We start from the raw sequence: 16,258 nt of genomic DNA, 5'->3' as shown, positions 1-16,258 counted from the left end.
TTCTAGCTGAAAACTGCATGTACAGGTTTGTAATATGACTACAATACAACACTTAATTTTAACAGCAATACACAATTTTTCATTCAGAAATACGTTATGAAGACTGTGAGTCCCTCTCATTTTCCCTACTGTAAGTTAAAATCTGCAACCAACACACTTGTTTTCTCTCTCTCACTTTTTTCAGGAACACCATGAGCACATGGAAGTGTTCAAGGCCAGGTTGGATGGGGTTTGGAGCAACCTGGTCTAGTGTAAGGTGTCCCTGCCCACAGCAGGGGGTTGGAACAAGATAATTTTTAAGATCCCTTCCGCCCCAAACCATGCTGTGATTCTGTGATTCTCACTGCAGTGTCTGTGTGACTCACACGCCGGTGTCTGAACACTGGACTTGGCTGCAGATGTAGGTGACCAAAGGAGGAGGGAGAGGTCAGGCAGGCAGTCATCAAGATTCTGAAAGAAAGTAAGATGTTTCCAAACCATTTTAAATGAGAGCAGGTAGGTTGCTCGTTTCACATCAGCATGTTCTGACTGTGAAACAGCTGCCCTTCGTTTAAATAATGCAGGAAAAATGGAATGTTATAGAATAAATATGATTTTGTTGACCCCAACTTCCTAGAGTTAGGCGGGTGCCTAGATTTATGCCCTGGGCTGAACCGCTAGATTGAATTTCAGTTGATAAACTTATCAAACTTTGTAAGTTTGAAGGAAAAGATAAAGCAGAAAAAGTGCCAAAGGTGAGCTAAAAGCTAAAGTTTGGATATAATGACCTGCTGTTTTGCCCCCACAGGCAGTACCAAGCACGGCACAGCAGTACCACTGTGTGCCCTTTTCACCCCTATACTCAAGCAGGCAGGTTTTCTAACATATTCCAGGAAAAACTGATTCTTGATATTATGCATATTTCCACTTTCAAATTCTATTCTGTCAACTCACTTTGGAAGAGAAGAAGAATGGGCAAAAATGTAAGCAAAAGCAGAAATTATTTTTACTATGGACACAGAAGGCAGTAGTGCAGAAAAGATAAGCTCTCCCAGTATGTCATGAGAGAATTTGGTACAGACAGAAACAGTAAAATACACAGCTTAAAGTAATACCTTTTGTGATAGTTTTGCTGCAGTTACAGACTGCCTAGAGCCAACAGAAAAGCCCAAGACAACACAAGTCAGTGCAGCTCAGGATAAGATGCCTGAATGAGCATCCCTAAGAAAGAAGAATTCACCCAAGTGTGAGACTGCTTCTGGTTTTAATTCTGATTTTATTATAGGTCTCCTTTAGGATCTGTCTCTCCAGATCTGTGTCCCATTTATTCACAGCGTAGAAAAAACTACACTGTCAAATGGGGATTTATAAATTAGGGAAGTAGTGGGAGACTTCCCAGAGGTCAATTTTCCAGCATGAAATATAAAAGGCAATTTTTCCAATAAAATGGGAGAAGGGCTGGTCTTGCTGGATAAGGGACAGAATGAGGAGCTGACAGATAAGGACTTTACTGATGTGCTCCTGATTTCTTGGAGCAGAATTTGGGGAGTTTTTGACACAGTGTCAGAATTCTCCCTTAGAAACATCAGCAAAACCCCAAAAGGACTCGAGGTCTGGATACCCTTAGTTTTTGAAGAGGCTGATAAAGACACTGTACACCTTAAAGACTCTCTGATAATATTAGATTGATGCTATACAATTATTAAATAGCGCTTAGCATGAAAATTGCTGCATTTTAAGACCTGAAAGCTTAAACTATCAGATAAAGCAGTCCAATATGAAGCATTTCATAATTAAACGAGTCTGCTCTTAATACACTTTCCATGGGATGACTTGCACTAATATCTACCACGAATTCTTGACGGTCACAGTGGGTAAGCAATGAAAATCTAGTGAAATAAATTTAAATTGAGTCTATCCTGTGGTAATTTTTATAGAGAAAATGGCCTTATTTTGCTTGCTTTCTTAGGCAGAACAGGAACTACAGAAAATTAGAGGGGGAGGGATGTAACTAAGAAAACCCACAAGGGAACTTTGACTCAGTGTGTGTATAACTTCACACTTTGTTTTTAATAATTGTTTTTAAAAAAATGTTTTCCTTGAGAATTACTTTTCTGAATACAGTTTTACATTTCTTACTTTCCTGTACCCACACAATGAACCGCAACAAATATTGTTGCCCACTCACTCAGCCAGAGTTAGTGGAAAGTTAAAGTACATAGTGAGCAGGGAAAAATGCAGTTATCTCCTGTTCTGAAACAAGGCTCAATGGCAATAAATTGGAACGTATAAGCAAAAGTAGGGAAAAATAAAATTGGTTCGAAAATAATCAAAATAAGTCATAACTGTAACTGCACCAAGTCTTCAAAGTACACACTTAGAGAAGCTTTGCCTTAAAAAGATTATGAATAGAAGATATTAAATGGTTCAACGATATTAAGAAAAAAGTAAATCTCGTATTGTAAATTATTTTCAGAAATCGGTGATGGACTACTCAAACTCTTTTTCCAGTTTCATAGAATCATAGATTGCTTGGGGTTAGACAAGACCTTGAAGGCCATCTCATTCCAACCCCCTGCCATGGGCAGGGACACCTTCCACTAGACCAGGTTGCTCAGGCCTCCATCCAACCTGGCCTTGGACACTTCCAGGGATGGGGCAGCCACAGCTTCTCTGGGAAACTTGTTCCAGTACCTCATCCAACAAATTTCTTCACCATATCCAGTCCAAATCTACACTTTTTCAGTTTTAAACCACTTCCCCTCATCCTGCCAAGACAGGCCTTGGTAAAGAGTCTCTCTCCATCTTTCTTAGGAGCCCCCCTTAGGCACTGGTCCCCTCCCTCGACCTGCTGCCCACACTGCTTTGGATGCAGCCCAGGACATGGTTGGTTTTCTGGGCTACAAATGTCCAATTTCATACTCTAAATTGTATTTTTACTTTCTATTATTATGTGCAACACCATGTATTTTGGTTTTCTAAAACTTGTAAAACTATGTTTTTAAATTCTTTATGGAAAAAAAAAACAAACAATGTACAATATTTCATTTAAAGAGAACAGTTTTTAAAATCTTGACAGCAACTACTAGAGGGAAAAAAAGGTCTCCAGAAAAAAAAAAATCTTCCTTGGTTTAAATGCTTGTTGATCAATTTGATTTGTATTTTCAAAAGCACTTGTGGTAGACCATCATGTACAGATGCATTGCCAAACTGAAATATGAAGTTGGTTAAATTCAAGTGGATTTTTGTAGTCAACAGCAAAGAAAACTTAGCATTCCAATATATATAATCTTCAATACTGTTCCAAAATTCAGAGATACTGCTAATAAATTTCCACATTCTTGCTTTCCAATCATTTTTTAACTCATGAAACTGCAATTCACAAATGAAAGTGGCCAATAAGGGAAAAAGCGTCAACACATGAGAACAAGTTTTCCATAATCTCAACAGCAGGCAAATGCCACTGGATCTCAAATAAAGAATAACCTGACTGTTCTTAACTAAAATCAGATCACTGCTTGCTTCCCAGATGATCTGACTTTCCAGATGATCTGACTTCCCAGACTGCTTTTCCTATCTGCTGTATGCTGATCCTATGAACTGAAGAGCATCAGATTTTGTAACACATAAAAACATCCAACTGATTTTTCTTTCCCTCCCATTGAAACATCATACATTGTTTTCTGTGTGACTTTCTTTTTTTTTTTTCTTTTCATTATTTCTTATTTTTAAACCTTTTGGAGCTAATTTTTGAGATTAATCCTATACTAAGATGAGTTGTTTTTTTTAAGTGCCTTTGTCATTGAAGAGAACAGCAAAAATTTTCACCTCAGGGTAATCTGGAAAAATGGAATTAAAGACCTACAAAATAATTTTAAGAAACACAGATCAGCAAAAATGTCAGTATTATGAATGGCCAAGTAAACAGGCTGGGGAGAGGGAGATGAGGAAAGGGTGGGTCCTTAATTATGGATTGTAATGAAACAGTAAGATTCTTTCTGAGGTGAGGAGTGATCCTGTTTGCTCGCTGGGGCTGATGAATGCCACCAATTTTGGTTCAGTTCCACTTTGCTAAAGGGCTTTGAGAAAATTTCAGTAACAGAAAACACAGCAATTATGTCATTATTTCTGAGTTGGAAAATCACGGGGGTGTGTAATAAAATTCAGCAAAGAAAGAGGTAAGGAGGATACTTCAGGTGACCCACGGAGGATCATTCAAGAAACAGGTTATTGAACAGCATTGTACTAAACAGCATTTGCAGTGCATGTATTATTTAGACAAACTCACATTATTTAGGGCTTGATTATAACCTCCAATTCTTATGCAACTCATGTATGCAGCAGAAGAATTTATAAGCTAATGGGCTGACTTTATTTGTCAGTGTTTGCACTGAGAGGACCACATTAGTTTGTTCACCCACAGATTCAGAGTTTGGGAAGAAAATTGTCTATTTTACGGCAACTCTGTTAAAGGTTTTGAGTAAATTACAGTAAAATTATCCTAATTATTCTATTTTTAAAAATACAAAAATAAAACAAGCAGAAATCCCTTCCATAATTTGTTGTCAGTTTAGAACTCTATATTTCTGCCCTCTTCAGCATTGCTTCCCCATTCATCCTTTGTCACAGACCTCTAACATGCTTAAGAATATTGAAATATCTCATATACAAGACAATTCTAACCAAAAATTTCAAGTCCCAAGACTGCCAAGGTTCCAATAATATAAAGAGCTGTTTCTTTACAGTATTTCTAACTTCTTATTTAGTTTTGAACATTTTTTATACTTCTCAACAGTCATATATCAGACTTTGACAGATGGTACATGTACCTTATAAGATTTATGAACTGTTCTTCATGAAATGTTTGTAGAATCCAGTGCAATGCTTAAGTAAGCAATACAGAAGTTTTAATCATACACATTATGAGTTTTATAAATTTGCAAAGCAGCTAGTTAGAGTATATTTTCTTCCCTTAAGGATTTGCTTATTGCAGAGTAACCAAAATATTCATGATACCTAATTACTTTCTGGGAAAAAAAAAAAGAAAGTCCTTCCTTTGAAATATTCATTCATTTTGATATTTCTTTAGGGCTTTTTACATCTTCCTGATACTCCGGATTGTTCCATTTAGTGAAAAGCTAAAATGCAACACCAACATGCTTTCCTTGCAGTAAGTGTATATCCTACTTTCAGCTTGGGAAGTAACAGAGCAGGGAGTTGGGTTGCAGGATTGAAGAAAACCAGTCGTAGGCTTTATCCCAGTTAAAGCACTATTAGGCCATGCTCTCTATATTCCATCTGTACTCTCACAACTACTTTATGTTGGGTCATTTACACTCAAACACACAAGATATGAACTAAGAGAGCTGGTCCCTCCTTAAAGATGACCCAGAATCCTTGGTGTCCACCCAAGGTTTGGAAGGTACTGACAACCTGAGGCCCCAGAGAGCTGGAGGTGCTTCATGAACTCAAAACCTGCAAGTTAAAACTACAATGAATCCTTTTTAATTTCCTTCCCTTTTTTTTCTTTTTTAATATATGGCTTTAATAAAACCATATTCAAACTTTAATTTGGTATGCCTGGAGTGGTAAATAGCAATGCACCATAATCAGCTGTTATTATGAAGAATGAGTTGCCCATAATCTGTGTAATAGAACCACTCTCTTGCTAATCCATCAAGCACTTTGCCAAGGACACTGCAGGGACATTAAAAGTTCCAGTTTCACCATGGTAGTATTTCTCCTCAGTATGGAAGCACTTGTTGGTATAAGGGAAGAATATAATTTGTTGTGACTAACAGCTTTCATCTTCTGAAAATAAAAATCACCACACAGCAAAGCTCTTTTCTACTGATCAACTGTTTTACCATTGTAAACTATTAAAGTTGTAAGGTTTGCAGCTATCCAGACCCGGGCCCCAGCATAGGTTTCTCCCTGAATTTTAGCTCCTGACAGGCAAATCAAAAATGGATGACTTGATTCCAGTGTGACACTGGATACAGGGCAGAGCAGAAGCAACAGAAGTACATGGCCCACTGAAACCACGCCTTGTCAATCAGGTTCTCAGATTACTTTGAAAATCTTTTTATTAGACAGCACCAAATTCTTTCAAAAATTCATGGAGATCACGTTTTTTTCCCTCTTTGAACTCTGCAGGAGTCATCTTCAAGCAATAAAACTGTATCGCCTGCCAGAAACGGGGGGGGGGAAAGTGCACTTTTCTACTGCTCACAGCACTGCAACATTTATGAACCAGTGAGCTTCAGTGAAAGCTGCAGCATTCAGCTTTTCCATGAAGCATGATGAGCTTTCCATAAATTGCAGCCACGTTTCTCCTAGAGGGATATGAATAAAGTCTATTTATAGAACATGCAGCAAGTGGATGCAGAGTGAAAATATTACTTGTGTCTTCAAAGACTAAATTAGTGAGTTTCTGCATCCTGGATTCCATAATCTTGTCCATGGGCTTTTCTTCTCCTCCAAATTTTAACTTTTTTGTACAATCGCGCACTAATCATGTAAACTACACTGACCTAAATACAGCCTGAGGACACTTTTTGTACATGTGATACACATGGATAGAAACACTATAAATAGAAGCACATAAAACTGTGCCTAGAAATAGAAACAGCAACAAACGCATTTTCTGGAAAAAAAAGGTGAAAGCAGAGGAAAAAAACTAAGAACCTCCTCGAATGAATACCAAGATGATTCAAGTAAAGGAACAAAGATCACTAAACCTTGAAAATTCCCAATTTACCTTGACCACTTTTATTTAAATGCCAGGAATAGAGATTTGTGCCGCAGTGTGACAACCACAGGTAACACTGAAAGCAGTAATAATTGTTCAGCCAGAATTCATTATGTGGTGAGATCCTATTTTTCCAAGGAGATCAAACATCCATTAGTCTCATGCTTTGCTTTAACTTGACATACACAAAAGAAGTATGTTCCTGGAGAAGGTGGGCTCAATTCCAAAATTATTTTTTCAGAAAAAATAGAAAAGAATATGCATAACTGGGAGCCAAAAGCCTTTTCCTACAACATCATGCATTTGATTCGGGGTAAAAACTAAGAATAATAGTCAGCAGGGTGTGTAAGTCAGAGATCCAAATATTGCTAATGCTGAAACAAATGAACTACTGTCTTCAATAGAAAATTAAAATTTTAAAAATCACCTGTTTTGACAAGGCCTGAGGCTCTTAAAATTCCATGTGCCTTTTTTCTCTTGGAATGATATATGAAGCCTTCAGTTGATCGGATGTTCTGCCATAGGTTCTATTATTAAGCCATGCGAAGAGGCATTGGCAATTATTACTGATTTTATTTTAGGCATCAGTACAGAAAAGTAGCTGGAAGTTCTTATCAAGCAGTTCTCTCACTCTTTCCAGACTGATGTCCTACAGATAAAATGCAACCATCTTCTCAAAGAAAGTGTGTGGGATTTCAATACCACAAAAGGTCAACCACTCTCACAAAATTAAGTTCTTATAAGTTCTGGTGTTATTTAGTGGGGGAAAAAAATACAACTAAATAATAACAGCATAATGCAGTTAGCCTGGCAACAAGCTTCCAGAAAAGAACTGACTCTCTAAAGAAAATATCAGGAAAAAAATCATTAAAATCTCCGAGATGGAGACGTTGAAAGGAAGCACTCTCAGGGTGCCCAGGAAAAAAACGAGATTTAAAATACATAAAAAGCTATTACACTTTGCCATAGTTGAGAAAAAAAGTAGGAATCCTGGGAGTTAGTCCTGGAAAGCTTGGACGCAGCATAATACCTAAAGAAGTTTATTTAGCAATGACAAGTAAGTCTGGATGCTTAAACCCCACAGGATCAGATTCTTGGCTGAACAAAAGAAGGGAAGGGAGAGTAGATTTCTTGCATCTTAAAGGCAAAGTGGCCTGGTTTTAGCATTTCCACAAGAGACACAACTAAGACCTATCAGTCTCTGTGTCCAAAAAACCAGACATGAGATTCATCAAAGAAATATGAAAAATCCTCTAAACCTGGATCTGCAGAGTTAAAGGGCATCACTTTCGTGCAGTTGCCTGCACATCCTGACATGCCTCTTGCAACCATGTGCACCATCACTACAGCAAGACAAGAAAATGCCACAATGAGAGAGAGCAGAGCAGAGCTAGGCAGGCCACTGCTGGCTCCCTTTCCATGCACTGCATGACTTATTTATATGTATTAATAAACTCTGCTTGTTGTAGTACACAGCCCAAAATTCAGGGACAAAGAAAAATACAAACATGCAACTGTAAACACCACAAATCTCCCCAGTGTGCTCAAGTAAATCTGGATTATTTTCATGTATCTGTGCTGATCGGTAGGAAAAGCACTGAATACAAATACACGCTGTTTTGGATTTAGTTTTTTTTGAGAATAAAAATCCTATTGCCACACTTACCAAGATGATGTCAGAAGCTTTAACAGATGAAATGACATAAGGAGAAAACAGTTACCTACTAACAAGGTTTCCTGTGTTAACCTTGCACCTCGTTAACACCTCAACTAAGGCAACAGATTCCAAGCTCCCATTCTAGAAAAGTGATTTAACTCTCACAACTTGTTTTCCTTTTCCTCATCATAACCCTATGTCCTTCATCTCACCTTAAATTCTAAATATAAAAAATGTAACTACTGAAGAAAAATTTCAGTGCACGTCAGAGGCCTCTGCAGATCTCTATAAGCAAATTAACTAGAAATGCTGGGGTACCACTTGGCCCAACTCAGCTCTTCTTTTTGATACTAAGACTGTCTCTGCTCAGAGTGGGGTCTGAAGAGAGAATGGCACAGGTTCAGTCTACCTACATGGCATTGTTTAGTGCTTTTTGACTTCTCTAAAACTTCAATAGCCTGTTAAAAATACTCTTTTTAGCAAAACTAAGCAAAACCAACCTATCCAAAGCATCACAATGAATTAACCATAAAGGCGGAAGACAAAATCAGATGTAGTGAGACGTGGACTTCAAGACTTTGTCAGAAATTTATTCCTTCCTTTTCATTCTTTTTACTTTAGGACCTGCATCTTTAATCTAAATGTTATATTCTGAAACTATCAGTTTGAGGTATTTAGGTGTGTTTGCAACCCACTTCAAAGGTGAAATGTAACTACTAGAAGTGATTTCATAATTTTAAACTATCCATTAAAATTTTAATACATGGTATTTTTCATTTGTCCCTATTCCTGTAAACATCTGTTCCAAAATATGCAGAAGGAGTGCTAAAGGAAAGATGCTACAGTGCAGTCTCTCACAACATAGAGAAGAAGGTTTAAATTAGATATTAGGAAAAAATTCTTACATGTGAGGGTGGTGAGGTCCTGGCAGAGGTTGCCCAGAGAAGATGTGGCTGTCCCATCCCTGGAAGTGTCCAAGGCCAAGTTGGACAGGGCTTGGAGCAGCCTGGTGTAGTGAAAGGGGTCCTTGCCCATGGCAGGGGAGTTGCAACGAGATCATCTTTAAGGTCCCATCCAAGTCAAACTACTTTATGATTCTATGATTCTATGAGTCTAAGAAACTAGAAACAGTATAAATACTAAATAAAGTGCTTCTATCTGCCTTTCAAAGAAAATTTCATACACAAATAACAACTGTACAAACCTCCACACCCTCCCACATTATTATGTGGGCATCAAATCTGACCCCGGTTCTGTACTTCCAACCCTCTGAGACAAAGCAGAAACATCTGCCTTTATTTCAGCTGCCAGTCTAACAGTAAGTTTCAAGATAAACCACCCTCTATGAATAATTAATACTGCTTTCTCAGTTAGATTTGTGATTATTAAGTCATTATTTGTTTGTTTTCACTGATGATTAATCTGTTTTCCCTTCTCTCATTTAGTCATACAACTCTGGAGGAAAATTAAACCGTCAGATAATTTGCAAATTCTGGTTAGAATTGAGCAGTCAGTTCTTAAGAGTTTTATATTTTAAAATCTCTAGCTGAAAAGGCATTCAAACCAAAGGATATTCTGCAGTGGGGTTTCGTGTGCACAGAAACAGCCTTGGATTGGGAAGCACTGCAGCAGTGGGAGGTGTTGAGGTTGGTGCACTGAAACCCAGAGAGACAGGCATTGGTCATAAGACACAGTTTTTAATCAGGATCACACAAAGAAGGGTTGGGATAGGAATGAAGTAGGTTCCATGTCTTTAGCAAACTATTTCTTCTCTTTGGGAAACTTTTTGGGAACAGGAGATCTGAGTCTGTAATTCTCAAAGCAATGAAGGCAATCATCCCCCCAGCCATTCCAATCACCAACACCATGGAAAACCACTAGCATTTCTCACTGGGTTTGTCTTCTGTTGGACTGGTCTGTTAAATCAGCACAGGGAAGTCTGGTAAGAGGCAAAGCTGCAACAAATTAAGTAGTGAAAATACAAAATATAATTGAGGAAATAGTCTGGAGGAAGACTTGATAGTGAGGGAGGAAACTGTTTTCAGAGAGATCAGCTGCTTAATTTGACTTACCCGACAGCTAAACAAACACTGGAGCCAAAACCCAGTACACAAATGGGAAGTGGAGAATGCACAAAGACTGTAGCAGCCCTTATCTTACATGAAGAAAAAAGTTCCTCAAACTACACTTGAGGAAAGAGAAGAAAAACTGGAGTTTGCAGGATCAGGAAGACACTTCCTATCTCAAGTTCCTCTGAGCCCTGATAGTGAATTGGAACAAACTGAGCAGAGATTTGTGGAGGCTCTATCTGCAATTAAAAATAAAACCTCTTCCTAGAAGTGACTTCTTGCAATTCCAGGATCAGGAAGGTCTTTGGACAGAAATGTTGCTGTGATGCCGAGGAGGATATTTAGAAGTCTTCACGTTCCGAAGGACATAAGCCTGATGCCACCTCATTGACAAGCCAGTGGCAGCTAAAGGGAGTAACAAAACAAGATCTGCCGAACAGCCAAACTACAAGTGAAAGGACCACTGTGACACACTGACGTGTAAATAAAGATACTAGAAGTAATTCAGTGGAAAAACCATTTGCTTTGCTTATTATCAGGGATATTGCCAGAAGCAAAATATACTCACATACTTTTAGTTTAATTTCAAAACTGGTGTGAAAGTCACAGGTTATTAAAAACCCTGAATAGGAGACACAGTTCTGACCAATCATTTCCTAAGCTTTATTCACCACCATTCATTCCTGGTGTTTTTCACGCCAGTATAATGAGTCATTCACTGGTTAAATCAGGAGACTGCGAGACTGAGCTTCCCACTATATTACTGTCTTATTTTGTAGCCCGAGGCAAAGTAATGATCTCTTCTCAATCTGTCTATATGTAATATGCACATTATGCTTCTCACAGGGATATGATGATAAAAAACATTTTGGTGTTCTCAGAAAAACAGCATCATAAATTCACAAGAGGTAAGCAACAGAGCGAAAAAAAACGGCCTTCTTATACCAGTGCAGTTGGACAATTTAAAAGTTACAACAAACTTTTTACCTAGAGTTATACCTACCATTCTGCAGCATCAAGTTCTCCAAGGTTTGTACTTAAAAAATATAAACTAAAAAAAAAAAAAAAAAAGGCATTTCCAAGTCATCTTCCAGCCTTTTAAACATAATGTTGGCCAGAAGAGGAAAGTCAGAAGTTCATCCTGCCCTCAGAGAAAGATCCCCATTTGACTGTTTCAGGAATTCTAATCTGGAGCCAGAAGGGATGAGATCTTCCACATCATCCCACGAATCCTGAGAGAGAATGGGAATGACAAGACTTGAGCTCTGTCAGCGCGGGAGGACGGCACAAGCCAAGAAAAATGAGGGAGATGCCAGAGAGCATATGAGTACAAGCTGAACTGGAAAGCTGATGTGGGAGAAGGAGTTCAGGAAGGCAACCAGATAAAATGGGGAAGACAGAATTTGCTTCTGCAGCTAAAAAGACTTTCTCATTTAATTATCAAAATTCCACTGGAGCCTTTGTCAGCAATGCAGTTGCAGAGACTGATAATGATGCATTTCTTCAGACATGTACAGTATGAAAGAGGAGCTCCAGCAGTTCTGCAGGAGCATTTTGCAACATCTTCTTCTGTGAACTAGTTAGACACTTCAGTTATCAAAGATGCTATCTGCTTAGAGAGTCATGGTTCTAGCTCATATTTTACTTTGTTCTTAGATGCAAAGCATCATGTACAAATTACACATTTTCATAGGCTTTGGATCCCTCACACCATACCTACGTTCTCCTTCCCTGTTTTTAAAAATCCATCTAAATTATTCATTGTACAGTTCCTAGACTCAGAGTTATTGGGTAAAAAGGCAAAATTATCCTTCAATCCTCAACTTTTACTCCCTAGGAACAGACTGATTATTTAGAAGTCACAGGTATTCTCTTCAGAAGTGTCGAGGAATGTTTTGGAAGGAATTTTTTTGGGCTACTGTAATGCAACTTGGCAGAAACATGGTTTTCCCTAATGAAGTCTTGACTTATTTATCTATATTTATCTTAAACAGAACAAGAAAAATTCTGTGAATTAACAAAACCAGTACATGTTTCTGTGTAGCTACTTAGGTTTCTGTATGGAACAAGCCTGTAGGTGTTTATGCAGCAAACAAATTACATATGTGGGCAGGCAATAGTAGCAGTACCTTTTATCACATCTTATCTACATTTCCAGCATGTCAACAACACACAAGTGAGAATCTTGAACAAAGGGGAAGATTTTACACTGAGACTTAGTCATTTAATTGACAACAAGAGCAACAAAGTTTATTTCCAGAAATGTTTTACCCTGAAGTATCCCAATTTAGATTTTGTTAACATGAATTGCACTGGATCCCAAATCCTGAAATGCTACATAGAGAGAGATGCAGTCAGACAAGGCTACCTATAGTTCTTAATTCCTTACAAATCTTGAATGACGTCCAGCCACAAGCAGGAAACCACAGCAAAAATGTGTCTTAAGACTCTTTCAGAGATTCACGAGAGCTTTAAACAGATAATAAAACAAGTCAGCAGTTAAATTTACCATCCACCAGCAGCAAGTCATTAGTTGCAAATAAAATACATCCACTTAACAAATAGGACTGGAATCACAAGTCATCCCAGCTTTGTATTAGGGAGACAGCATTAGCATCGACAAGACTCCCAAAATGAGCAAATTTAAAGGACAGGACAATTAAAATGTTAACCACTGCCTGCAGCGTTGCAAAAGTGTTCCCAACCATCAACAACGGCCACTTCAGACGGAGTGAAACGCCAAGGCCTTGTACTTTGTTTTAATTTGAACTGGACCTACAGCACAGGCTCTGGATATACAATAAACCCGAGTCACAGATTAGCTCAAGCAGATAAACTGAACTCTCCAGATACTGCTCTGTACCAGCCAACAAAGTGCTGTCGAAAAGATGACACCTCCCCAATGCACACACACAGTTTTGCCCTGGTCTCCACACACCTCCCAGAGAGACTCAACCTCTGATATTTCAGTTGTTGCAAGGAGATTTTAAACTGAGATTCCTAAACTGAAACTTCAGCTGTGTCAGGAATCGTTAATCCTTTCATACAGCAGCCAGGAGCCAAATCCATTTTGTGATGCCAGACTGCAAATAAAAGGACCTGCAGGGCCATCAAACATGCCAGGGGCATCACTGCAAAATGCAACGTAGGTATAGGAGGTCACGACGAGGTCACATTTCCATATTTCATAAGATTTGCCAAGTTTGAAATTAGAGGCAATCACACAATAAATCTCAAAACATGCCAGTAGGAAGATAAAAATTCCCCTTTGGTTAACAAACAAATCAAGACAAGAATATACAAGTCTCAGATACAGCAGAAAGGAGAGCAGATAAAACCTGTCTCAGAAAAAAAAATCAGAGAACAGTAATTATAGGCAAGTATTTTTGTCTTTACTACAGATACAGCTTTGACATTTCCACTCTTTCACAGAAACTATGTATTTAAAGTGAAAATATGAAAGTAGTAAAAGGTAACTGTCAACTGCTGCATGTTCATTGACTCCATGTCAATAAAGGCCAACATGTCTCTACTTTGTAATTATTTTTAACCTATCTCTGCACAAGGAAGAGAGCCAGGGAAGAATTTAATGATAACAAAGGGTTTTAGTAACTGCCTTGCATTGAATTTTACAAATTTACAGCAAAGTTGAATGTCAATAGATAGCAAATTTACCAGCCTCCGGCTTCATGCCAAGGCACAAGCAAAGAGGAACATTAGCACATTAGACTCCAAAAGATCTGCCTTTGTTTTCACCAACCAAACCCACCAATGGTAAAAAAATTAAAAAAAAAAAACACAAACCTTTGTTTCTCCCAGGAACATTTGTCTAATAAAGCAAATTAGGTAGTATGTGAACAGCTAATTATGAAAAGAGCAACCATGGGGTGGAAAAAAAAGGATGTCATAGTGATTGTAAAATTGTAACAAAGACAAAGACACAACCACTGAAGTAATTACAGCTGGTCTAAGCCCTAACAAGAGTTAAACAGCCTGAGAAACAAGAGAGAATGCAAACCTACATGGGACTGCACAGGACTAATGAGTATAAAAAGCATCAAGATCAACTAGGGGGGCTGAGGAAAACTCATACACAGCAACACTCCAGTAGCTAGAACAGCAAAGTCACATGCACTTTCACAGAAAATATCACCAATCAATTTAAACACTATTTTATCAGTCCGTGACCTAGAACTTACTTTCTTCCACAAAGACCATGACTACTGCTTCAAGCTGTGAAAGCTATAAACAAATAACTTATTTATTTGCAGTTGAGATCATGGATTATGAGTTTACGTAATTTTTTACCACATTCTCTGCTGATTCCTTTTGTAGTCCAGTGGTTACAGAAAGAAACAAAAAACATCCTGGATTCTTTCTTTTGAAAGAAATCTTTGTGCTACCATCAAAATCCCAGGAGTTACCAGTTCTCCCAATATATTAAATCCATCAGTGATGTTTATAAAATTTCTCTTTCATTAAGAAAATGTGTCTATATACACATCATGAAGTCAAGAGCTCAGAATAAATTCCTCTATCCCACATACCCTGTACATATCTCACATACTTGCACTGAGCTTCCTTCACATCAGAGTGAGAGATGAGAGATAATGGGACTAAGTAACACCTGGCAAATCTGAAAGGAACAAGCCATTACTGTCTTGTCTTTTCACAAAGCCATACCCTCCATTTCTCTGTCACTCCCTTCAGCCAATGCCCATTTACCTAAATCTCATTCAATTATAAGAGAAAATAATTGTAGATTTGAGATCCCTTCAGTTTCTTCAATTCTTTTTTGACAGTCCTTCAACTTTTGGTTTATTTATGTACTGAGGACAGGAGCTGCCTATTAATGTGTGTTCACTCTGTGCTGCTGCCTGGTACCATTCTTGCAGAGGGAACAACTCAGCAGTTACAACCACATGGATTAAACCAAATACTGCCTATACAGAAAGCTTGGAAAAGATGGTGTTAAAAAATGGTTTGGGTATGCAGAAAGAGTAGAATTAAAATAATTTCCTGATATGAAAGAAACTGTTTTAAAAGGTAAGGGATAATGGACTCCATGTGTTAGAAGATAAGAACAACCTCCAGCAGCAAGTCCTTGAATAAATTCTTAGAGAAGTACAATTAATTTCATTATACCTTGAGAAGAAACCGTACCTATCAGTGTATTATTTTACTCATACTTTTCTTATGCTACAAAATGTTTGGTGAATAAAAAGGATTATATAGCAGCTTATTATTATTAAAATATGATGACTGTGACTGTGTCTCCCCAAGCAGCACAAAACTCCAAACTCATATCCTCTGAAAAATCTTTTCATTTTTATAAGCCATCTGTCAACAGGCCATTTCTTCTCTGCCTTCCCTTTGATCATACAGTCCTAATTTTCCCAATGTGGCAATTAATCTCTTTCCCCCCCTGATTTTTATATAAAGATATTAGAAAACCCTCTGAAGCCTTCACATTGTACACTCAGCTAATATATGCAGCCTTGTATTCCTATAATTATCCCCTTTTTCCCCCCCTCCTTTCTCCCCTCTCCCTTTCACATGCCATCTATCATATCCTGTTTCAATAGGACCACATGATCTTTTTGTGCTCACTGAGTACCTATCCAGGGTGCTACAAGCTGTCCTGTCCCAGATATAATCACCACCACCCACAACTCTGTTCCTCAAATTACCAGGAGAAATCTCCAGGCTCTTTTTCCTCTGGCAAACTACACATTGCTATCATGTCTCCCGTTCATGCAGAACACTCTGCTAAGGAAGTGAATGGTGTAGATGTCAGGCAGA

At 38.1% G+C, this 16,258-nt stretch overlaps 1 protein-coding gene across 3 annotated transcripts in view; it reads right to left on the bottom strand.

Moving 5' to 3' along the window:
* Nucleotides 1–16,258, bottom strand: part of TRAPPC9 (trafficking protein particle complex 9) — a 456,935-nt gene that overhangs the window by 210,544 nt on the left and 230,133 nt on the right. Inside the window, exon 22 of one of the 3 annotated variants that reach the window (XM_029959343.1) lies at nucleotides 12,685–12,925. The exons of the other annotated variants lie outside the window; for them this stretch is intronic. Within the exon in view, the coding sequence (XP_029815203.1) occupies nucleotides 12,909–12,925 (17 nt within the window). The 3' untranslated portion in view covers nucleotides 12,685–12,908. Of the gene's footprint in view, nucleotides 1–12,684; nucleotides 12,926–16,258 lie in introns of those variants that run through there. 3 annotated transcript variants of the gene reach the window in all.

The sequence above is a fragment of the Manacus vitellinus genome, unplaced genomic scaffold (assembly GCF_001715985.3).
Source record: "Manacus vitellinus isolate BGI_N305 unplaced genomic scaffold, ASM171598v3 scaffold_1_pilon, whole genome shotgun sequence".
Lineage (NCBI taxonomy): Eukaryota > Metazoa > Chordata > Aves > Passeriformes > Pipridae > Manacus > Manacus vitellinus.
The sequence above is the reverse complement of the archived record's forward strand: the minus strand, read 5'-3'. Positions and strand labels throughout refer to the sequence as shown.